The 27,106-nt window shown below is 35.8% G+C and overlaps 1 protein-coding gene across 1 annotated transcript in view; it reads left to right on the forward strand.

Annotated features, from left to right (window-relative positions):
* The window catches only part of LOC150107817 (sodium-dependent dopamine transporter-like), a 361,184-nt gene that overhangs the window by 66,203 nt on the left and 267,875 nt on the right, over positions 1-27,106 (forward strand). The window contains exon 4 of the mRNA XM_090392068.1: positions 13,585-13,852. Within this exon, the coding sequence (XP_090248194.1) occupies positions 13,585-13,852 (268 nt within the window). The remainder of the gene's footprint in view (positions 1-13,584; positions 13,853-27,106) is intronic.

A 27,106-nucleotide genomic window follows, 5' to 3' on the forward strand; every position in this document is an offset into this window, starting at 1 on the left:
TTAACTGCAATTTTTGTAGTTAAAGGTCATTTTGATACTGCCGATGTTATATTTTATGTGATATGTTACAAAAATTTTATGAAATTTCAGCATTCAAAATTTAATAAAGATATATGCATCACAAAGCAAAAACTATTTTTGATTCTCTCACCAGTTTTGAAACAATTGTAACCACTAAACTATTTTTGTGAACACTTTTGGAAAAACATCTCCATTACATATATTTGCAATCAAATTTAGTACACATTATAAAAGTGTATCAGTTGGTTTAAACTACATCTGAGGCATTATTAGAGATTTCAAGAAATTCTGATCCATTCTTGCATCATCACAGTTTGCAATAATGGCAAATGAAGACTTAGAAATCAGAAACTTCAATATGTTTGTTGAAACATTTTAAAGATATTAAAGAAATTCTTGAGATCCAAATTTTCATATTTGGATCTCAAGAATTTTGATAATATTCAAAATTGTCTCTGAGAAATGCCTTTTTAAATATGGTCACATTATTAAAAAAAAATTGCAAACATATCATACAAAAAATTACAAAAAGAGCTGGTAGATTTTGCAAGAAGAAGAAAATTCAGTTCAACTCTCACTGTAGATGTACTGTGTGTAATTATTGACACCGGCTGTGATGAACTGTTACTGCTATTGAAAATTGTACGTCCTGCAAAAACTATATCATGCTGTTATTTGGTTTCAACTAAATTTGATTTGCACATATTGGTATTTAGGAGCATTTTTTGTCTATAAACATGCATTGCCCTTATCATTCAACCCAAGTATCCTGTAAGTTTTTCTGAAAACTAAAATATTGAATGATATATGCATGTAAACACAAGAAAGATATTTAATTAACCAAATATTTCGGTCTGGAAATAGCAGACCATCCTCAGTGGTATTACAAGAACAGTTTTAAAAAAAATCCAAGCTAGAATACTAACAATAGATCGTTAAAAATAGAACACGCCGCGTGATGTTATATCACTAAGTATTAAGTATAAAACGGAATATTTTGAAGTAGAGACATGATCGAAAAAAAAAAAATTAATGAGTAATCTTGATTAGACTTTCCTAGATTTTTGATATAGATATACAGTCATTACGATTCACGTTGGGATGATGGAGCAAGGCCTCCACGCTTTCCTTGAACAAACGTTCAAACCTATAACGGGATCTATGTAAGAGGCGAGTCCTGGACCAAAGATGCTGTGGTCAGTTTCAATCCTGTGTTGAGCCAATCCAGACTTTTCAGGTTTGTTGTGAAGAATGGAGGATTGATGTTCTTGGATTCTTTTTTCAAGAGAATGTCCAGTCTGTCCAAAATAGGAGAGATCACAGTTGCAAGGAATTTGATAAACTCCAGGAAGAGATAAAGTTGAGCGTTTGTCTTTAGGAGAAGGAAAATGAGAAGACAATTTGTTAATAGGTGAATACGTAGTTGTTAAATCATATTTCTTTAAAATTCTTGCGATAGGTTCTGAAATACCGGAGATATTTCAGAACCTAGTTATGCTAAATGTTTAAGTTAATAAATAGTTATTTTCTTATCAATCTGTGTTCGTATCAATACCATTTAAATCCAATTCAACATGTGTGACGAACACATAAGCCTATCCACGTGGTTAAATTTCTAAAAATATTCATAATTTTAAATTATGATTATTTTTACAATAGTAAGTTGTAGGACATTTTAATTATTATTATTTTCAGGATACTCGCATGGCATCGCTAGACTCACTGTGGGAGTTTCTTTCACTTTAAGCATTATAATACTACTCTATCTTAGTGAACTCATTCAAAAGCCACTTTGGTAACACATGCCTCTAATCTATGTGGAAAAAAATCCACTTCTCTCCCTTGTGTTCACAATGCACCATAATTATAGGGATGATTTCCTAACAACTATATCATAAGGATTAATAGATAGGGGGTCATTTCATTATCTCCCCAGATTCTCTCATCTATCTGTTATTTTCCATCTTTCTCTTCATTTTATTTTCTGTTATTTCCATCTATACCTTTCTCTTAAATTCTTTTTGCCAACTTATGTCAATCATATCAACTCTCTTGTTCTGATCTGCCAAGCTCAGTAAACCATGCTCCCTTGACCTTATACTTAACATCCCACAGTCCCAATGCAAACGTGGTTACTCATTCAGAATCCTTTCCAGTGATTATCTATCTGCCAAATATGAATAAGATTTGTGTATAGTCCAGGTGGAGTCTGGAAGCTAAAGAGGCAGTCAAGGAAAAGAAGAAATGCATTGAAAATTCTTGTTCAGTAAGTCAGCTTGTGCTCTAAGAGAATACAGAGAAAAAGTAAGGAAGCAAAGCACTGTGTAAAACTAGCTAAACAAAAGTCATGGGAAAACTTTGGTAAAAAAATAGAAATAAAGCAGGAACAGCAGAAGACTTGACCAAACAGGCCCAGGGAAAGTACTTTACAATGGTTCACAAAGCTATTATTTTATATTATTAAATATATTTTTAAAATAAATTGCTTTTTGATGCTAAGAATTAAGAACACCCTCATTATTTATTTTATTAAGTGTTTTACACATGACATTAACATGTTATACATAATATAAATATTATATTATTAAGAGAGACCTCCAGGGAGTCAGAGACTCACCGAAGGAGGCCACATACTACACACACACACGCTATCATACTTATTCTTGAATTCATTCACTGCTTGTACTCACAACATCCAAAGGCAATCCATTCCAATCACGCACCACCCTCTGAGAAAAAAATCTAGCCCTCAACCCTTCTTTGCGGCCTTCATTCTCAGCTTCCAAGGACTCCCCTCTCATCCTTTGTGAACCATTGTCAAGTACTTTCCTTCGGCCTGTTTGGTCAACAGTCTTCTGCTGTTCCTGCTTTATTTCTATTTTTTTACCAAAGTTTTCCCATGACTTTTGTTTAGCTAGTTTTACACAGTGCTTTGCTTCCTTACTTTTTCTCACCCTCCATAAATTGAAAAATTCCATCAATTGAACTCCTGTATGACCCTTTCAGAAGTTTGTAAGTCTCAATCATATCACCCCTCTTTCTCCTGTTTGCTAGTCTCTGCAGCCTACAAATTCTGAATCTGTCTTCATAATCAGTATTCCACAATCCTGGTATCATTTTCGACACTTTCCTTTATACTCTCTCCAATATATCAGAATCACAACGGAAGCCAGGAGACCAGACCTGCACACAATAGTCCAAGTGAGGTCTTATCAAGGCCTTGTAAAGAGGCAAAATAACATCCTTATCTTTACATGTGAACGCTCGTTTCAGCACGGCAATTATCTTTTGAGCTGTATTTGCAATCTTTGCCACATGGCTCTTGAACTTCCTATCTATTAACACTCCAAGATCCCCAGCTTCATCAGTTTCTTCTAGCCTAATCCCACCAATATAATATGACATTGGATATCTAATCATTCCGAAGTGAATTACTTTACATTTACTGGAATTGAAGTGACATTCATTTACCCATGCCTTTAATTCCATCCTATTCAAATCACTCTGTAACTACTTTATATCAACTGCATTCCTGATTACCCTACCTATCTTTGCATCATTAGCAAATAGCTGTATGTCGCCTGTCAAATTCTTCCCAATGTCATTAATATACAGATTTAATAACAGAGGACCAATGACTGATCCTTTTGGTATGCTATTGGTTACCTTAAATTTTGAAGTCGCACATCTCCATATACCACTTTTTGATATCTGTCAGCCATTCTCTTATCCATGCTAATATTGCATAACTCAAACACATTTTCTCCAATTTACACAACAGTCTACCATGCTGTATTCTGTCAAAAGCCTTAGCAAAATCCAAAAATATCATGGTGTATCCATTCCCCATTGTCTAGTTCAATGTAACATTGTTATAGAATGTGAGCAAGTTGCTAAAACATGACCTTCCCTTAGTAAACCCATGTTGTTCATTGCTAAGTAGAGATTCATTGTCAACCCATTTCTGATATTATGTATAAATCAATATGTATAATACAAATATTATGCATATACATTTTTTATTTATATTTATATAAATTTATTTTATATAAATAAATATTTATGTATTTATTTTAAATAATTCTTTTTGATCCTAATCATTAAGAATATCCCCATTATTTATTTTATTGAGTAAGTCTTTATCACATGATATTAATAAGAATAATTCATGATGCAACCGTATAAGACAATTTCTGAGTCTGGTTAGAAAATATTTTAGTTTGCTGTTTTAAGGATACTTGTGACATAAGACTGAATGATATATGCACGTAAACACAAGAAAGATATTTAATTAACGAAAAAATAAGTCCGCGTGGTTAGCCTAGTGGCTATGCTCTTCGCAACCATATGCCTGGGTAAGGAGTGTCCTAGGTTCGATTCCCATCGGTGACGTGAGGAGCTGAAGGATCTTCCTCAGCCATAGCCAAGTTAGCCAGTCTTGGGCATGGACAGCAGGGTTTTTTCCCCAGTTTATTCTGGGATTTTTCATCCCGCAATGCAAGCAAACTGGCCTTGAGAACTCAACACTACAGGCCATAGGATACACCGGGGCATAAGGCTGACCACCTTATCCTGTAAACGGAATGAGGTCTGATGATCAATGGACCTTCGACACCGCAAGGTAAACGAGGGTATAAGGAAGATGATGATGATATATAGATGACATCTTTACTACTTGACCTCACAGCAAAAACTCTTTACCTTCTTTTTTAAACAGTATTAATTCCTTGCATCATCATATAAAGTTTACTATGGAAATAGAAGAAAACAACCAGTTATCTTTTTTAGATGTTCTCCTCATCCGGTCACCTTCAAATATTCTTACAACTACAGTATACAGGAAACCAACGTTCACAGGTCGTTATATTCTTAAAGAATCAGCCCATCATCCATGTCAAAAAACAGGAATTATAAAATGCCTCATCAGAAGAGCCAAAACTAATTGTTCTACTTTTGATTATCTACAGAAAGAACTTTCTACTATCCAACAACACATGAAACTCAATGGCTTTTCTAAAAAAAGTACTCAATATCTTCTCAATTCTTATAACCCTCCACAAAACAACAAAGTTTCAATACATCGAGTGCCTATTCCTTATATTATTATTATTATTATTATTATTATTATTTGACACCTCCAGGGAGTCCAAAGACTCATCGAGGGAGAGTGTGCCAACAGCATCGAACGATTGGTCCCCTTCCAACAACTAACCACACTCCAACTTACTTAACTGAGCCATTAGTAGCAGAGGCTCTACCAATTGACCAACCTTTGCCGGCGCTGAAATATCTCTAAATCCAGAGCAATTTATTAAAAAAGGGTAGCACACCATTTGGCAACTCCTATATGTAGAGATGACCTGCTAATGCTTCTGCCTGGTATCTCCACTTGGGCCTGGCTCCCACTGAAGAGACCTCAATAAAGGTCGAAACTAGTCTGGGTTGTGGCCCTTCCCTTAATGCATGACATTAGACATATCCGCAAGGAGATGTGTTTTGCATTATGGGAGATACTGAGATAAGAGTGTTGGTAGCTTGCTCCACCTTTGCAAGGAGTTGCCCTGGTGTTGTACCACCTTATCCCAGTCCTGAAGATACTTTCAGGCGCAAACTTTGTTTGCTCACACTTGGATAAAGGATTAAACTAAATTTATTATACAGAATTAACAACGCATATAAAGTATATTAATTAAAGGCAACTTTAATGAATAACCTCTATATTTCGGCAATGTCATGTTGCCATCTTCAGGAACATAAAAATATGGTATGTGCATGCAGGCACTAACAAAAGCAAATGAGGAAGAAAGCAAAGAAAGCTTTTGTTAGTGCCTGCGTGTACATACCATATTTTTATGTTCCTGAAGATGGCAACGTGTCGTTGCCGAAATATAGAAGTTATTCATTAAATTTGCCTTTAATTAATATACTTTATATGTATTGTTAATTCCGTAAGCTAATTACAGTTATGTATGACCAACATACAAGCCTTGCTACTAGAATTTAGCCCAACTACTAGCCACTTGCACAAACAATTCTCCCTCTTTTGTTAAAAATTCTACCTACCTAAAAAGTATTTTAGAAAACCACATCTTAAATAGTTCAGACCTAATGGTGTGTTTTGATATCACCTCATTATTCACTAATCTACCATTGACTGAAACACTTAACTTACTAAATTCACAGTTTACCCCTGATATATTTCAGCTATTTACGTTCACAGTACAGGCAGTTTATTATACATGGAAAGGGAAAATATACAAACAATTAGATGGGATCCCCCCCCTTTCTCCCCCTTAGCCAACTTCTACATAGAACATCTGGAAAAGTAGCTATCAACACAGCCACTCTCAAACCCAGTCTCTGGGTACGCTATGTTGATGATGTGTTTGCTATTTGGCCACATGGCCCAGACATATTGAATACATTTTTAGTGCATCTAAATAGCCAGCACCCTAAAATCCACTTTACAATGGAACTAGAAGCCAATGACTGCCTGCCTTTCCCGGACACACTGATCATACGTCTTCCAGAAGGTTCCTTATCATTTTCGGTTTATAGAAAATCCATACATACAAGGAGATATTTACACAAACCATCACCCTTCTCAACAATATGGTATCTTAAAAACACTAACCCATAGAGCTAGAGCATTCTGTTCGATTGGCATTGCTCTCACTGCTGCACTTTCTCACCTGCGTCACATCTTCCTAACCAATGGCTATAATCCCCATAAGATAGATAAAATATTAAATGTTACCCAGAAATCCCCCCCCCCCTACTATCTACCACAAAAGACTACAACAAAACTATCACCATCCCATACATTAAAGGCACATCTGAAAAGATATCTAGGGTACTTAACAAACACCAACTGCGCACCATATTTAAACCTTATGTGAAATTGGCAACTCTCATCTGTTCACCTAAGGACAGATTCACTCCTTTATCACATCCAGGAGTCCATGAAGTGCCCTGTTCATGTCATCGAGCCTACTACGGACAGACAGGAAGAACTGTGAATATCTGCCTCAGTGAACACAAAAAAAATATCTGGCACTTTCGCTATGGCAAGTTGGGTCTGGTAGACCATGCTTTGGATACCCTGGCACACAGGATCAATTGGAAAAAAACAAAAGTACTGCGCAGAAGCTTCTACATGTCAGAGAGGTTGTTCCTCGATTTAACAGAAGCCTTAAAACATACTCCAAACCTTAACAAGTATGGCTATATAAATCTACCAAAGATTTGGAAAACAGCCACCCTATGTTACACTGGATTGTGGTTGTCTCGCATTTGTAACAAACTTTTTGTGTGCTCTGAAGATGCTGGATATAATACCAGTGAAATATTAGCTTTTAAGTTAATAAATAATTATTTTCTTATCAATCTGTGTTCGCATCAGTACCTTTTAAATCCAATTCAGCATTTTTGCAAATTGTTTATGTTAGTATATTATTAGTTTTGGTTTCATAACACGTATTGTCGGCACTTGTGATGTGCCCGTTATTGATGTTATTTTGTCAAAATGAAATGTAAAGCATTTAAAAAATGTATGTACTTACTGGATTTGGATAGTTGTGTTACTTTCAGAAATTTTATTGTAGTTTAAAATTATTAAGTGTTGTGTTTTATAAAGACATTCTCACGTAACTTCTCGCTTTCCACTTTCATGGAGTGCGCATGCTCGCAGAGGATTTTGATGCGTGATTAACAGCTGACAGAGAGAGTGTTCAGTATCCAGGTAAATGAGAAAAACAAGAGAGAGCTAATGGAAGTTTAAGAACGCAGACTGGAGGAATTTTATTCTTATGAAGTTTATTTAGTTTTATGTGACAATCGGAAGAATATTAATAGTGGATTCCGAAAAAGGAATAGTAAAACTGTGAGTCTTTAAACTGGAGGAGTTGAGAATGTCAACATTAGTGATATCTTCCTTTATTCACAATTAGTGAATAAAGGAAGATATTGCAGTCAATGTTCTAAAGGAATGTTTGAGGAAACGCTGATTGGAAAGTTTCATCTGTCTTAAGGACACCAGATATATTTGTTATTTCTACTGGAGAAGGCAACGGAATTAGCTCAACTTAGATATATTGTTTTTGAAGTAGTAGAAGAAACTTTTTTCCCCTCCAGTACAAAGAATTTAGAAAATTGCGTGTCAAACTGAACTGCAAGAGGTAAGAGTATTTACACTTCAGTGAGAAATAATATTGTAGACTACATAAGGGTAATAAGAAAGGATCCTATGGAAAAGAAGAGAATTTTATATTTTCGGAAAAGGCCTTAACAAAGAAACTATGAACATTTTTATTATTGTGAAAACAAGGTTCATATTTATAAATTAAGGACACAAAAACACACGTGTTGAACAGATTATTTTATTAATTACTAATAAAATAAAACTTGACATTTCGACCCCTGTATCGAGGTCATCATCGGAAGGATACAAGTGTAGATGGAACCAAGCTACATGTTCTAGCTCTGTATACCGGTAAACTAAATCTACGTAGTTAATTAATCCTTTTCCCTAGCCTGACCTCTAGTGATAAAAAAAAAATATATATATATATATATATAAATAAATAAATAAATACAACTACAATAAACTGCTAAAGTCCTCATGTATTAATATTCTTCTGGATTTGTACATTTCTGATTGTTATAATATGATTTCTTTCAGTTGCTGTTGAATGTTACAAACACTTCACAAGGTTGTCTTCTTGTAGTGGGATCTTTTGTATGGCTAGTTTAGGTTGTTATACAGGTTGGAGATGGGTCCTCCACATTCTTGAAATGGTTAGGCCATCATTTTTGTTGAGATTTGGGTTGTGTTTGAGCATTTCACGTGACTCTTTTAAATTTTCTCTCAAACCAGGTTTTGGTGCAGTGTAAGGGCTTGGTATTTTTCCAATCAATTCTGTGGTATGTTTGGAATGCGGGGTCAGAAAGGCCGGTTTTTCCAAAATGGAGATATTTAATGTGTCGTTTGTGTTCATCTTGTCTGATTGGGATAGTTCGGCCTGTTTCCCCTATGTATGGTATGTTACATATGCATTGTATTTTGTATACCCCTGGGTGGGCTAGGTGTGGAAGAGGATCTTTAGAAGAACTGAGTAGGTGTCTTAACTTATTTGGGGGTTTAAAAGTGGTTTTAATGTTGTATTTGCATAGTGTTCTGTCTGTTTTTTCAGAAATGCCTCTAACATAAGGAATGGCAATAGCATTCCTGAAATCTTTTTTGTTCTTACTGGTATCTTTATGGAGGATCTTGTGATTAGTTTTTTTACTGTATCCATTTTTTATAAATGTTTGGTTGATGATCTTGTATTCCTGATTTAGAGCTTGTTCATTAGAACAAATTGTTAGAGCTCTGTGTTTAAGGGTGCTTATGACACCTAGTTTTTGTGTTGGGTGGTGGTAAGAATTTTTGTGTATGTATTGGCCTGTGGGTGTAGGTTTGCGGTAAACTGAGAAGGAGAGACAGCCAGAGGGAAGACGTGTGACAAGTGTATCTAAGAAAGGAAGAGAGTTGTTTTTTTCCATTTCAATGGTGAATTGGATACGTTTGTGTTGTTTGTTTAGGTGGCTAAGGAATGTATTTAGAGCTCTGTGTTTAAGGGTGCTTATGCCATCTAGTTTTTGTGTTGGGTGGTGGTAAGAATTTCTGTGTATGTATTGGCCTGTGTGTGTGTGTAGGTTTGCGGTAAACTGAGGAGAGACAGCCAGAGGGAAGATGTGTGACAAGTGTGTCTAGGAAAGGAAGAGAGTTGTTTTTTCCATTTCAATGGTGAATTGGATACATTCGTGTTGTTTGTTTAGGTGGTTAAGGAATGTATTTAGAGCTTCGCGGCCGTGGAGCCAAATGGCAAAAATATCTGCGACGTATCTGAGCCAAATTTTGGGCTTTAGACATGCTGTCTCTAGAGCACGTTGCTCAAAGTCTTCCATATAAAAGTTAGCTATTGGGAGGGAAAGCGGTGAGCCCATGGCTGTACCTTCTTTTTGAAAGTAAAAATTCTTTTGCTACACGAAATATCTGGAGCGGAGTACGTGGGCAAAGAGGGCCATGATGTCGTGTGGAACTATGTTCTGTAGGAGCATGATAGTGTCATTGATTGGGACATTGGTGAAAAGGGAAGTTATGTCAAAGCTGACTAATAAATCTTGGTCGTTGAGTGTAATGTTTTTAATTTTATTAATGAAATGTTGTGTATTTTTTATGTAGAAAGGGAACTGACCTACCAATTCCTTGAGTGTGGCCGCTAATATTTTGGCTAAGTGATAATTTGAGCTGTCAATTCCTTCAGCAATCAGATGTAGTGGTGTGCCTGGTTTGTGTATTTTTGGCAGGCCATAAATTTTGGGCGCACGGGCATAATGAGGTATTAATTTTTTTGTTGTTTCTTCGGGCCATGTGGACGGATTTGATTAATTCAGTTGTTTTCTTTTTGTTACATTTTGTGGGGTTGTAGTTTACCATTTGGTAAACTACAACCCTAAAAGAAAGTGAAAACAAGGTGTTTAGTCTGGTAGATGTGATTAATTATATGTTAAACGATCCAGTAATAGAATGAGTCAGAGGGTGGGTGATTTTAATATTTTTGGATTGTAATTATGTAATTTTATCTAAGGTGTATATATTGTTTTAGTTTTATTAAATGCGTATTTTTTTGTATTTGATCTGGAGTCAGTGATATTCGGATTCTAAAAGAAACAGTTAAAAGTCATTGCACCAATCGGAATTGAACCCTTGTGTAATAATAAACACTCGGAATATAAAAATATCTTAATAGAGATAATCTCATAACAAATGATGATTAATACTCTCATCTCTAAACACTATGGTCTGTAATGTCAATTTTGAGTACTGGTCTCATTAAATATCATTATGGCTTATGTATAATATTGCATTTGTTTTCATAAGTCTGTTAGTGTAATATACACTGATATGCATACCATTGTATATGCTTGGTATATACTTATGGGTTTCTTTTTTGTTTGTTTATTTATACAGTGGAACCTTTGTTGTCAAACTTAATTTGTTCCCCAAGGCTGTTCGGAAACCGAATTGTTTGAAAACTGAAACTATTTTCCCATAAGAATTAATGTAAAATGGATTAATCCTTTCCCAAAACACAGATGATTGTTTATTTAAACCTTTACAACAGTACTTCATACATAAGATCGTATACATACATAATGAAAATGCATAAAATCTTACATAAAAAGAATAAACACAATAAATAGTTAAAATAAAAACGAAAATTTAACTTCACTTTCACTATACATACGGAGGAGAGTTGATGGCGTAAGTGGAAGGAGGTGAGTAAGGGGAGTCCCCCCTTCCATAAAAACTTCAGGTTACTGTCCTGGGTTTTTTTTCTTTCTCTTGGCACCACTCGCCTCTGCTTGATGAGACACACTGGACCTCTGTCTCACTGAAAACCTGTCCAGTGACATTTGTTTTTGCCTGCATTTTAAAATGTTTCTGAAGTGAAACATGGCACTGTCAGTGAAATGGCATATGATGCGGTTTGCTACAGCTTTGTGAGGGTGATATCTTGCCACAAAACTTTGCACCTCACCCCATTTTGCACACATTTCTTTGATCAAAGTACTAGGAACATCCTCAATCCTTTCCTCTGTGTCTGAAGACATTTCCTCCACCTCCGTCTTTTGCTGCTCCTTCTGAAGGTGTTCCAGTTCTTCCGTGGTGAGCTCATTCCTGTGATCCTCCACTAACTCCTCCACATCAGCATTGTCAACTTCCAAACCCATGCTTTTACCCAGAGACACAATATCATCAACAAGAGCAACATGCTCAGCCTCAATGTGTCTGTCTGCTACACAGTCTGGCCACAATTTCCTCCAGACTGAGTTCATCATCCTGTAAGTCACTTATGCCCAGGCTTTGTCAAGGATACTTAAGCAATGGAGGATGTTGAAGTGATTTTTCCAGAATTCTCTGAGTTAATTCTGTGTCAGAGGTCACTTCAAAACACCTTTGAGACAGTGCTTTGGTGTAGAGTTTCTTAAAGTTCGAAATGACCTGCTGGTCCACGGGCTGAATTAGAGAAGTTGTGTTAGGGAGCAGGAACTTCACTGTGATAAAATCAGACTCCTCCACTAACTCGTCCTCCAAGCCTGGAGGGTGAGCAGGAGCATTGTCCATTACAAGAAGGCATCTAATTGGCAAATTTTTTTCTTGAAGGTATTTTCTCACACTTGGGGTAAAGACTTCATGAATCCATTCAATAAACAATTACCCAAGGCCTACTATTAGCCCTCCACATAACAGGCAATTTACTTTTCATCACGTTATTTTTCTTAAACACCCTCGGATTCTCAGAGTGGTACGCAAGCAATGGCTTGACCTTGAAGTCCCCACTTGCATTTCCAAAAGAGTCGGCCTGTCCTTCATTGGCTTGTGTCCTAGCAATGCTTTTTCCTCCTGAGTGATATAGGTCCTCTTTGGCTATTTTTTCCAAAATAGGCTGGTTTCATCACAGTTGAACACTTGTTAGGTAAGAAAACCCCTCAACCTTTACATAGTCACTAAATTCTTGCACATATTTCTCAGCAGCTTCTCGGTTCAAACTCGCAGCCTCCCCATGCCTAACCATACTATGTATGCCGCTTCTCCTCTTAAATTTCTCGAACCACTCTTTACTAGCTTTGAACATATCAGTATCAGCACTTGTACCAGGGTTTTTCTTTAACAGGTCATCATGTGATTGCCTCGCTTTTTCACAAATTATAGCCTCAGAAACACTATCACCAGCTAACTGTTTCTCGTTTATCCAAATCAGCAGCAATTTTTCCACTTCTTCCGTCATCTGCGATCTTTGTTTAGTAAGAACTTTCACTCCTCTTGCAACATCAGCTCTCTTGATCGCCTCTTTATTTTTGAGTATTGTACATATCGTTGATTCGCCTTACCGAACTGCATAGCAAGATTCGAGACACGAACGTCGTTTTCATGTTTGGATATGACTTCTTTTTTCATCTCTGTCGTGGTTCTAACAACTTTTTTTTTTGCTTTGCTGCTATCACTATTCTTCTGCGGCCCCATGGTGGCTTAATTAATAATAATTTATGAAAAAATCAAGAAAACTCACTGCAAATTCGAGCAGGTGTCTGCACTGAACGAAGGCTGCCGCTTAGCACATGGTTGCCGTTTGCTTGTTCAGAAACCGGGGCGTTTTTTGTTCGGAAAATATGTTCGGGAACCAAATTGTTCGAGAACAGAGGTGTTCGACAACCGAGGTTTCACTGTATATTTATTTATTTATTTATTATTATTATTAAAAAAATTTTTTTTTTTTTGTGAATCTCACCCATGAAGAGGATGTAATCATATAGCACCTATCCACAATATCTTCTGTTTAGATATTGTGGATGGATGAATATTATAAAATCTTGAAATCCTGCTCTAGAATCGGGCTCTTGTAAGCAGAGTGGTGGTCTCACATTCAGTTACCCTAATGTGTGTGTGTGTGTGTTTAATATATTGTGTATCTTTAAGAACTTAGTACTTATATAGTATATTATATGTTTTTATAGGTTCAAAATATTAGATGTCAGTGGGAATATTGAAGATCTTGGAGAACTCAGATTTGAACTACTGGCTGCTGGACTTTTTGTGTGGGTTCTTGTGTATTTTGCACTACGCAAAACTACTTTTTTCCGTGGTACTACTATTTATGTATTGACTATTGTTTCCCACTTGCTTCTCTTTAGCTTGTTTCTGCGTGTAATGATGCTGGATGGTGCTTCTGTTGGCATACATTATTTTTTTAAGCCACATTGGGAAGGAATGTCTGATGGAAAAGTAAATTGATTTTTTTTTTTCCATTAGATTTAATATGCTATCTTTAGTGAAAATATTTTTTGAAATGCAACATTAGAGTTTCTGAAAGTATTGTTATTTATTTATTATTTTTCTTTCTTTCTTTATTTTTTTTTACAGTAGCATTAGTAAAACAATGAATGCCTTATAAATTTCATTGAAATCGATTTAAGTGTAACAATGTGAAACCCTTTATGTGCATTCATTCAGAGTAATTCATTTCTATTATTTGTTTAATAATAGTTAAAAGATATATCTTTAAAGGTACCTGTGGCATGACTATAAACAATAAATTACATGATAACCACAGTAATTAACTTTAATGAAATGAAAGTATACATATTTCTACTGAAAATAACAGTACTTCATCGCCGTGTAGAAACAAGCAAATCAAAGAAACGGGAATACAAGGTACATACAGCATTCAGTGGTTTACCAATTAAAAACTGTTGCCGTGTTTGGCCAGATAGGCCGTTCTATGGAACAAAACAATTAATGAACATCAATATTATATTGAATACACGAAACCTCAAAAGTCTGATCTGGCACAACATACTATTGACACTAAACACAGTATCCAGTGGGATGAAGCTCGTCTTCTCCATAGAAGCAGGTTTAGATATGAGCATCTTTTCAAAGTAAGTTGCATTAGTAAAACAATGAATGCCTTATAAATTTCATTGAAATCGATTTAAGTGTAACAATGTGAAACCCTTTATGTGCATTCATTGCCGAATTCTGAATCGGAACAATTGTCTCTCCCCCCCCCCCATAAGTTTGGAAGATTCTTATTTTATGTAGAAATCAAAAATAGCTTTTAATAATATTATTTATTGATATTAATTTTTAGCACACGGCAACAGTTTTTAATTGGTAAACCACTGACTTCCGTATATACCTTGTATTGCTGTTTCTTTGATTATGTACTGTTATTTTCAGTACGAAATAGCTGTACTTTCATTTTATTAAAGTTAATTACTGTGACTATTGTGTAATTTATTGTTTATAGTTAAAAGATATATTTGACAAAATTAAATTAATTAAATAAATTGAATTATTATTTATATGAGCACTCCATGGACTCAAAAGACTCATCTTGGAAGACCCACTCTATCCATTAACACAATATTTATCATACATCTCCTTAAACCTATTCACTGTTGAGGGATCATAACCACCTTTGGCAATCCATTCCACTCATTCCTGCTTTCCAAGTAACGAACCTAGTCCTCACTTCCTTACTAACCACACTCTTAGATGGTTTCAAAGTGTGACCCCTTGTATTCCTCCTGCTTACCATGTATTGAAATCTTCTCTGTCAATCTTTTAGTATCTCTTTAATGACTTATAAGTTTCTATCATATCTCCCTCTCCTCTGCTTGTCAGCTAAACTCTGCAACTCACACACACTCAATCTATCTTCACAAATAACATTCCACAGACCATCACCAGTTTGATCACTTATCTCTGAATCCTCTCCACCGATCCCCAAGAAACTCAAGTGATCAAATCTGTGCATAATAGCCATTTCCTTTCTTCAACATGTGGCGAATCATAGCCTCATGAAGAGATATAATAACCTCCTTATCTTAACTTGTCAATATGTCTTCAGCATCCAAGTAATCCTCTGAGCTGTTTTGCTAACTCTTGCAGTATGTCTTCTGAATTTTCACTCACTATCCACCATCACCCCCAGATCTCTAGCCTTGTCAGTTTCCTGTAAACTAGTATCATCAATATGATATGAAATGAGTAATCTTTTCATCTCGAAGTGCATTTCCTTACATTTTACAACATCCAATTGATAACCATTGTCCTATGCCCACACTGCCAATTTATTTAAATCATCTTGTAAGATGTCTACATAACCTTTATCAATTATTGTGCTTCCTAGTTTTGCATCATCAGTAAACAACTGAATGCCCCCCCCCCACCAAATCTTCTGCTATATATCATTAATGTACTAGGACCACTATTCTTGAGAGTAGTAGTCCTAGTACAGAGCTCTGGAGAACTCCACTAGTCACTCTCATTTGCCTTGATTCCACTCCACCATCTTCTGATGACTATCAGCCACCCTCTTATCCATGCCAACAGCCTCATATCCATTCCCATGTAAAATATATGTCTTTCTTTGTCTTTAATTTATCTGTTTATTTATTTGCGTACATACTTAAACTTATTCTTGTCCACCTTTTCTGTTTTTAGTTAGACCTCGTGTTATAAGTCTATCTAATATAACAGTCACTGAGCAATCGCACAATGTTGATTAAGAAATTTATTTATTCGTAATGACTGCGGCACTTAATTGATCTTTTTGTATTTAAAAGTCAGGGCGTGAAGATGACAAAAGTTTGAATTAATACCTCTATACAATATCTTTATATGCAAGTCGTGGCTCGTTACTATATTCTATTCCCGCAGGCTCGTTAATATTTTCAGGATAGTGCATTGGCTAAGGCAGGGTTTCTCAAACTGTGTTCCGCAGAAGGTGAACAGGTGTTCCGCGAGAAGTTCTGGAATTTGTCATTTTAGTTTTCTAAGCATTTTTCATGAATAAATATTTTATAGTAGAAATATTTTGAGGAGTATAATATTCGCGAATATGTTGAAAAACTCAGACCCAGGATGCCTAATAACATCTGTGTATCGTTAATTTTCACACATCGAAACCTTTCAACATTTGGGAAAGGGAATACCGCTGTTTATGACGGGTCATAAAAATTGCCTGCAAGCGGATTATAACAATGGGTGGCATATCTTCTGTTCTCAAAACTGAAGGAAATGACATCTGTGTAGCAAATGTCAGTGACAAAGCAGCATATTTTTAAACATGGAAATATTCATGAATTATCGTTAATTTTCACACATCAAAATCTTTCAACAATCGAGAAAGAGAATACCACCGTTTATGACCGATCATAAAAATTGCCTGCAAGCCGATTACAACAATGGGCGGTGTGTTCTCAAGACTGAGCAAAATAACATCTGTGTTGCATATGTCAGTGACCAATCAGCAAGGAAGTATAAAGAAAATTTTTCCACTGAAATTGAAGATCAAGATAGTCTGTATCTGGTTCTCAGATCTAGTAATACTGAATATTTTCTTCGCAAGTTTGTATTGCAGTGTGTAAGTGCTTGTTCTGAAACCGGAGTGCTGTGATTTTTTTAAAAGTAATAGGAATACAGATTTAAATTCTAATATGAATAAGAGACAGGGCACTTTGTTTAATTTTGGTATTAAGAAAACTCTTATTGAAGGTGTTTGTGATGGAACAGATAGTGAGTTATCCACCTCAAGCCTACAAAGATCTCCAGGATACAAAAGGAGGGGGAAAACTACTAGCAATCAGGAGAAAAAGTCTGCATTCACTCGTAAGTACTTATAATAATAATATAAATATATTTGGTGATCAGAATAGGTTATGCCAATGAAAATCAGCACAAATTAATTTAATGATGGTTAATTGATGCTTTAATTAAATCAATTAACTTAATTAAAATATCAATTAAACAAACTTTAATTGATGTTTAATTAATTATTAATTATCAACATTAAAATAAGCTTAATTACAAATTAATTAATAATTAATAAATTACAAAATAACCAAGGTGTTCTGTGAAAATTTCAGGATTTGTGAAGTGTTCCGTTGTAGAAAAAATTTGAGAAACCCTGGGCTAAGGAATGAGAACCAGGTAATTACTAAACAAAAACATGTTTATTATCAAACTAAAAGCTGTGATACAGAGCAATAAAAGTTAATTAAAGATTAACTTAATCAAAACCACTTTAACACACCAATTTACTTGCTATCTGAGCAACAGAAACTTAGTGCTTTCACTAGCAGAAAATAACTTAATCACATCACTTAAAAGATTAACATAATCAAAAGCACTTTAACACACAAATTTACTTGCCATCTGAGCAACAGAAACTATAGTGCTATCACTATCAGAAAAACCCTTTTTGCCTTGATATAAAAGTGTCTTCTATGACACAACTTGACTTATAAGTATTCCAGGAGGGATTACATTCAACTTTCTTTCAATATATTCAAAGCAAATGACACTAATTCATACACTATCACAATCAACCTGCGAATTAGACATACTTAACAATACATAATTTTCCGTTATTTCACATTCACTTTTCCTGCTAGTTAACAAGTAACCTCTCTCAATCCTTTACGATTTTGAGTTACATACATATAACATACTACAACAAATTAATGGCTTACTTGCTGACAATCTCGAGAGGAAAGTCCAACATACATTCCGCTATACACATTGGAACTGGAACGTCCTTCATCCGGTCGATCCTCGAGAGCTTTTCTTCCTCGGACGTGCAACTGGGAGCTTAGGGCGAGCTGGTGGCGGTAAAACATCAGGCAACGATGGCGGGAAAACGAACCTCCTGGATTCGGAAAGGAACCCCGTAGAACAGTAGGTGAAGAGCCAAGGACCAAAAAGCCCAGAACCACCACGTGCTGCATTGCCTTTTATTCTATTCTCAGTCCTTTGTTCTAAATTCTGAGTATTCCAGGATTAGCCAGAAGCAATGAAAGAACTGACGTCATTGCTGGCCGCCAGACCTCATGATTTTGGTGGTATTCAGCGCTAATCCGGCTTAACTCCTATTAAGCTCTTAACAACAAGTCTAAAGTGCAGGTGCATTTTAACAGCAATTTATACTTTTACATTTTTATATTATTACAACTAAGTACATTTTTTCCTTATAATTTCAGACAAAAAATATTGTAAAATATTTAGCGAAAATTCTCTAAAAAAATTATTTCTCACGATATTTTACACCCATTTGCTTCAACTTATGTAATAGTTTTCCATGCAGTATTCTGTCAAATGCCTTTGTAAAGTCTAGCAGTCTCATGGTATAGCCATTTCCTTTATTCAGTTCTGCTGTCATCTTATTATATTTTCGTAATCATTCTTTCTCTTACTTGCTATGCAGTGAAAAAAAAAAAAAAAACTCTTTTAGATTTGCTTTGGCATACTTCGCTAATTTTCTCTCAAAATCTGATTTAGCCTTCCTTACCATACTTGTTACCTTTCTTGCTTGTGCTTTATATTGCTCATGATCGTTTTGATTATCGTTTTGTTTATATTTTATCCACAATGCTTTCGTTTTTTGCAGCACCTCCTTTATATTACTACTCAGTTTATCCTGTTAACCCTAGGTATGCTGTCTGATACTGCCATTCGCTCAAACAATCCCTGGAGCTTCCCTTACACTAATGACATTCATTCCATTTAGCTTCTTGTACCATGGCACTGCTCTTAGTTGCCTCCTAAGTTTGTCATAACCACCAGCTTTGCAGATCCATATAAACAACCCATTCTTGACTGAAAATTCTACATGTTGAGCAACCTCCCAGGACAAGATAGAATGGTCACTTTCTATCTTGTCCCAGGAGTTAGCAACTCCAACCCAATCAGGGTTAGAGTTGCTAACTCTGACTGTGGGGGTTTACTTAAGGGTCAAAGCTGTATAACTGAGAGGAGACCTCCACATAGCCTTTAAAGGAATGCAGAGAACCGACCAGGGCTTCCGACCTAATGTCCAATCCTCACCTTCTCATGGTGCACCCTGTTGGGTATCTATCTGGATAGTGAACGAATGAGGATGGGCTGGCAATTTGGGATTTAGCCAACCAAATTGTATTCTTATTGGCTTAAACCAATATACGAAATGATGGTACAACATGACAATATTTCATGATGGCTGGGGCGTCATCTGATTAAACAAGGCACCCATTGTTTTCACCAGGGAACCAGGGTAAACAGCGAAAAGTCAGCTACTGGAACAAATCTGAAAACACACCCCAACTCAACATCACCAGAGTTAAAGATCAGTACTATCAACATAATCAACATAAAAATGTCCATAAATTCGCATGGAGAGAAGAAGCAAGGAATAAGAAAAGTCTCATTGACTATGTTATTGTTGATCGTGATTTTCTCCCTGGTGCAGGACACCAGAGTGGACAGAGGATTTGAAATTGGAAATGACACTATTTAGTCTTGAGCAGGATAAAATTGAATTTCATATTGAGAAGAATAACATGTAAGAAAGTTTTAAAGCGAATAAAAGTTGAGCAGCTCTCAGATGTGAACTGTAGACTAAAATACACAAAGATTATTGAAGAAAAAAATGAAAGAGTTTGAGAACAGGAACCAAACCTTGGAGATTCAGTGGCAAGCCTTGAAGAAAACCCAGATTGATTCAGCCAGAGAGGCATGTGGGAAGGTTGTCTGGAAAGATAGAAAAATCAGAACTCCATGGTAAACTCAGGAAGTAAAAGAGGCAGTGAAGGAAAAGAAGAAAGCATATCAAAAATTCCTGGCAAATAAATCAATTTTTGCTCTTAGAGAATACAGAGACAAATGTAAGAAAGCTAAACACTGTGTAAAACTAGCTAAATAAAAGTCATGGGAGGACTTTGGCAAGAACATAGAAAATAAATATCAAGAAGGTCTAATAATATTCTGGAAGTTGTTGAAGAAGCTTATAAATGGAGGAAAGTGTGCTGTAAAAGGAGTTAGAGATGATAAAGGTGGCATGAAAACTGGAGAAAAAGATATCCTTGAAATATGGAGTAATTACTTCGAAAAAATTGCTAAATGAAAGATCAGTGATAGCACAGCGGTAAAAAAAGACTCGACAGGCATACAGTTAGGAATACATATCCATACTTGGAGCAGACAGTTGCCTTTCCACAATTCAAAGGCTTGAATTGTGGAAAGGCAGCTGGAGTAGATGATATTTGTCCAGAAATGCTCAAGTATGGTGGTATAAAAGTCTTACAGCGGCTGCACTGCATAGTTGAGAAGGCCTGGACAGAGGGACGAATTCTCGATGATTGGAGTAGAGCTCTCATAGTACCCATATATAAAATGGGAAATAAAACTGAATGTGAGAATTACAGAGGTATTTCCCTACTGAGTGTTCCTGGTAAGTTTTATGCAAGTATACTTGAGAAATGGTTGAGAAAAATTGCAGAAGAAAAGCTTGGTGAAGAACAAGTGGGATTGAGGTCAAATAGAGTCTATCAGGATTTGATCTTCACTTTATGACAAATAGTTGAGAAATCATGGGAATATAACAAAGATCTGTATTTAAGTTTTGTCGATCTGGAAAAGGCATATGACAAGGTGCCAAGAAAGAAGCTATTCAATACGCTACAGTTATATGGTGTCAATGGGACATTATATCAAGCAATACTTTGTCTTTATTTGAGTTGTAAGTCAGCAGTTAGAATTGAAGGAAGTACAGGAAGATGGTTTAATGTTAAATATGGTGTGAGACATGTATGTACATTTTCCCTTCTGTTATTCATTATCTATATGGATCACATTATGAAGGAAAGTGGTAATTAACATGATATCAAATTTGGAGATGTTAATGTCCGCTCTTTTCTTTATGCAGACGATGTTATACTTCTAAATAAATCTGCTACAGGTCTGCAAGATTCCCTGACTAAATTGAATAACTGTTGTAATAGATATAGTATGAAGGTCAGCAATAAAAAGACAAAGACAATGAAAATAGGCAGAATCATTGAAAATGTCAACTGCGTTGTGAACGGAGAACTTGTGGAACAAGTAAAACATTTCAGCTATTTTATTGAAGATGGTAAATTAAATATGGAAATAGACAACAGAATCAACAAAGCTGTTATGTTAGGAAGTCAATTATATAAATTCATTTGGAATAAGAGAGAAATTAGAAGGAACACTAAATTAGCTGTATACAAGATAGCGTTCAAACCAGTTTTAATTTATGGATCTGAGAGCTGGGTCAGAAGTAAAACACTTGACCGAAGACTAGAGACCACAGATATGAGAGTCCTGAGGAAGATTAGAGGTGTGAACAGATGGCATCAATGGCAATATCAAATTAAAAATGAGGATATTAGGAAAGAACTTGACATTTTCAGTATTCAGGAATGCATTAGCATAGCTAATCTCAGGTGGTATGGTCACTTAAACAGAATGGGAGAGTAATGATTAGCAAAACAAGTGTTCTCTGCCAGGTTGACAGGAAAACGATCCAGAGGAAGACCAAGATATAGGTGGATTGATATGGTAAAAAGTGCCGTGGATGATAGAAATATAAAATCTGATAGTGTTGGAGTCTTGACAAGTAAACACTGATTTGGAGGAAAATTGTAGATAGGAAGTTATAATGATGTAAATTTTTCATATAGTACTATCATATCCTGTACACCCCCCTTGAAGGTACATGGCTGGAATTTGATGATGATGAACTCTGACTGTAGTTATAGATATCTTCCAATGCTGTTATCAAATCCAACAATCTTAAATCCCTGGTCCCTTCCCTTATGTACTGCTTCAGACAGTTATCCCTTTAACTGTATAAATTCCATTTCCAGTGTGCCCTTTCTTTCTTCCAATCTGTATCACCATAGTTGAAGTCTTCTCTCATGATAATTGCTTAGCCTGTATTCATTATGATATTCTGCTGATGCATGTCCTTCACATTTTCTTCCAGATCTCCAGGTCTGTAGCAGACCAATGATATATTTGTCCTATTGGCCTCTATCTCACACTAGACAGCCTCAAATGAGTTATTTTCATCAGATTTACAATCCCCCTTAATTTATATTTTTGTTGGTTGAGGCTCTTCAGCTGTTATTAACAATCCCCCTCCTACTGCCTTATTTCTCTTTGAAAATACAGTGTCCATTACATTCTATACCTGTAACAACATCATTCTTTGGCAACCAAGTGTCACTGATACCAATAAATTTTGTCTAAGTTGATCTGATCAATGCCAAAAACTTCTCAATTTTATTTCTGACACTTTGGACATTCACATACATGTATTTTAATATCTACTTGGTTCCACAGTTACCCTTACATAATGTCATTACCTGCTCATTCAGATTCTAAACGTGGGAAACTGCACCCAGCTCTTCATAATCATTCCTTGGTGAGACACATGCTTGCCTTTCCCCTCCCCTAATATCTCTACTTTCCCTGGTTTTGCACTTCCAACCTCTCACTGAACAACACTTTCTCCAAGCACCTGACTCCAAAACTATTTAAATGCACTCCATCAAGCATATATAGGTCTTTACTTCAATCGAATTCACTCCACACATCTATCAACTGTACACCATTCCTCCTACACATTCTTCTCATTGACTCATCACCAATCATAGTCCTTCTCAGTTCTGTCTTATGATACCAAGGCAACACACTCACAATCTTTACTTTCTTACTTTTCATTTTTTGCTTCTTCTAACAGATCTTTCATACCTTCCTCTCATTGCATATTTCTCTCCTTTCAAATCATTTGTGCCTGCCAAAACAATTAATCAATTTGCTTCTTTCTTCTGCAGACTTAAAGCTTCACTAATATCCTTTATCTTCGCACCTGGAAAACATGCTTTTGTCACTTTCTCATTAAGTATACCTCTTATCATCAAATCCCCCCAATAAATTAAATTCATCTCTTTTAACAAAAAAGGATATACTTAATGAGGAAGGCACCTTTATTTGGCAGAAGAATTCTATTTTACCAGTGATGAACCAAGATTGAGTTGTTATTATTATTATTATTATTATTACCCCAAGACCTCATGGAGTCAAAACTCATCTGGGAGGTCCTTTTATCACACACACACATACACTGGTAAAATAGAAGTCATACCATGTCTTAAACACACTCAAACTCCCTGCAGATACCACACACTCAGGCAAGGCATTCTAATCATTCACAACTCTGCATGAAAAAAACCTGCCCCTCACTCCCCTACTCACATCCTCTTTATACAGTTTCCAGGGATGGCCTCTGGTTCTCTCCTGATCTCCCACTATTCTCTGTAGAACTTCTCCACCATTGATCTTATAACAACCTCTTACCAACTTGTAGGCCTCTATCATATCTCCCCTCTTCCTCCTCTCCACCAGACTCTGTAAATTACATCTTCTCAATCTTTCCTCATACTCAACATTCCAGAGGTCAGAAACTACCTTAGTCAGTCGTCTTTGGACTCTTTCCAACATCTCTTCCGAGTTATCAAGTCATTTAAATCCTCTAGATTATCCAACCTCTTCTTCCCCTCAAACCATTATTACCAAAATGGATCTTTAGCCAAAAAATGGCTGTCAACTTCCTTTTTTAGAATATTGCTTAACACAAACATACAACCAGATTTTGTTTTCAGTGTAACCTTATATGAAATAAGTGCAGGAATATGAGTGGAACTCATTTATTTAATTAGTATAAATGAAGCATACTCATAAATTAAGTCAAGTTTAATATCCACCTGTATATTAAACTTGACTTAATAATATTAAACTAACCACACACAGTTTTTTGCGTGCATCATATGCAATAAACATTTTTGAAATCAGCATGAAAAACTCTGTAAAATGAGGAGTCACTTAATATTGGGGAACAACCCCCCCTCCTTCCAGAGTAATAATCTGATTTTGTAACCAAATACCTAAATCTTGAAGTTGGAAATTATGACAATAATCCTTCTTTGGTCATCACTACCACATCATCATTTTCTCTGTACTTTCAAGGAGTGTTAGGAGAGTGTATTAGCATTAGGTTTATGTTATTATTAGCTCCTTAATAACAACTTTCTTTCACATTAATCTTTTGTTTGTAACCTCTCAATATAGTCATCACATTTTTATCTTCTAAGGTGCTATTAACTGAACCAGTCCATCTAGATCTTTGACTCCTCTAGATCTTTTTCTTGCCGTGAGCTTTTTTTTTTTTTTTTTCAAACACCTATTTTGCTAACCTCTCCTCTCCCATTCTATTTAATAACTATACTACATCAGATTAACTCTCCTCACATATTTTTTGTGACTAGGTTGTTTAACTTAAGTCTATCGCTAAAGTCCCTAGGAAGTAAAACAGGGCAAAATAGTTCCATTGCGGAAGGGGGGGACTCAAAGACTGAGGTAGAAAATTATAGACCAGTCATTTTGGGAGTGGTGGTAAAGGTGTTGGAAGAGATAGTCAAAGACAGAATTCAGGAATGGGTGGATAAATATAATATTCTATGGGAGGACAGCATGACTTCATTAAGAGTAGGTCATGCCTTAATAAATTACTCACTTTATTATGGAGTGACAGTTTGAATTGGACAAAGGGAATGGTTATACATGATAATGCCAGATTTTTGCAAAGACATTTAACAGGATAACATTTCAAATGATTTGTAAATGATTCAGTTATTTGCTGACAGTGCAAAATTTGATAGTGTGATAATTAATCGAGGTAAGTAGAGAGCTTGCAAAATGATTCAGATAGCCTAACAGCATGTGCAAAAGATAATGAGTGCAAGTGTAATGTGGAAGAAGTGTAAAGGTATGCCTTTTTTTAGAATTAAATGGAACTGTACTCCAGGAAATTGATAAACCTGGATATTAGGGGATGTTTATTTTGTAGAATTACTTGGTTATTGAAGAACACACCAACAATCAGAGATGAGGAAGTTGTCATTTCTCTTTTTAAGGCTTTGATATAACTACATCTGAATTACTGTGTACAGGTGTTCACTTGTATTTTTTGGGTATGAGGAAGTAGTGGAGATGATCCAGAAGCTAGTAATGAGATAAGAAGTGGTCTGTGGAATGCTCCCTATGATGATAGACAGGATTTTGGAGTTGAAGAATGTGATGGCAAAGAGGGGATATGATGGAAACATCTAAGTAGTTACTAAAAAGTGTTTTATAGGATTGATGCACAGAAATTTTTCATTACTTGGCTGGGGGCAGGAGGCAGAACAAGGGGTCATCGCTGAAACTTGCATTAGAACAGTGTTTTTTAAACTGTGTTTTGTGGAATCCTTGGGTTCTGCTTAAACTTTTAGATGTTTTCCAAAGTGTACAGACATTGATTATTACTATTATTACTTTATTCATATAATTGATACACAGTCAAAACAAGATAACATTTAAACAATAATTTGACAGGTGATACAGAGCAATTCAGATTCTACCCAAGAATCTAAGAATAGTCTGTGAGGTAGCATTGTAAAATATGGACTGTTCCAAGTAATGCTGTTTTTTGTAGATCATATTGGGTCACTTTGATGATGTTTAATTGCTGTAAATAATTGGATAGCTTCTTTGAAATTGCACCAATAACTATTGAGATGACTTTGGTATGTTTAAGCCACAGCCGACCAACTTCGATTGCTAAAACTCAATATTTAGTAATTTTTTCCAGTTCTTTGTTGTTAATGTTTTATTACTGGGTACTGCGATATCAATAATCTAAACCTGTTGATGTTCGATAATTGTGATGTCAGGTCTGTTGTGTACCAAATGCTGATCAGTTTGTATTCTAAAGTCCCAGAGAATTTTTGCTGTTCTGTTTTCCAATACTGTCTCTATTTTATGCTGCCACCAGTTATCAGAAGTAAGAAAGCCATATTTTTTGCATACATGAGAATGAATTATTTTGGCCACTTGATCATGGCAGTATTTATAATCAGTTTCAGCTATCTTGCTGCAGGAATTGATTAGATGTTCTACAGTCTCAACTTTCTGATCGCATAATCTGCATGTGATGATGATATTATTATACCGGCACCTCTATGGAGTGCCCATATAACAACCGCATAATTGGGTTTCGTGCGAAGACTCATTGAAGGAGACACAATCTATCATACCTTGAACCCATTAACAGACAAAGCACTTGCAACTGACTCTGGTAACCCATTCTACTCATTCACAACTCTCCAAGCAAAAAATATAGTCCCCCAACTCCTACTAACCACACCTTTATTCAACTTCCAGGGATGACCCCTTGTTCTGGTCTCTCTAGCCAACCGCTCTGAAACATTTTCCTGTCATCATTCCTATAAAACCCTTTAAGCAACTTACGATGGTAGTCTGAAAAGTTCTCACCCTAACAATGAAAAAACGAATTTATAATTTCAAAATTATTTTTATTTTTCAACATAATCTCACTTAAGACTAATACATTTGTTCTGGTGATGCTCCAGTGCCATTATCCTATCCCTGTAGTGGTTCTCAAGATTTGCAAAATACCCCTCTACAGCTGCCTCTTGATTCAAAGAAAAACGCTGACCAGCAAGGAAGAGTTTTAGTTTTGGGAAGAGATAGAAGTCAGAGGGAGCCAATCTGGGGAATAGGGTGGATGTTCCAACAATTCATAGTGCAGATTCCTTAATTTTCCCATTGCCAAAACACCTTTGTGGT

Source organism: Typopeltis vanoorti, chromosome 4 (assembly GCF_054136105.1).
Source record: "Typopeltis vanoorti isolate ZY-2024b chromosome 4, IOZ_Tvanoo_1.0, whole genome shotgun sequence".
Taxonomy (NCBI): domain Eukaryota; kingdom Metazoa; phylum Arthropoda; class Arachnida; order Uropygi; family Thelyphonidae; genus Typopeltis; species Typopeltis vanoorti.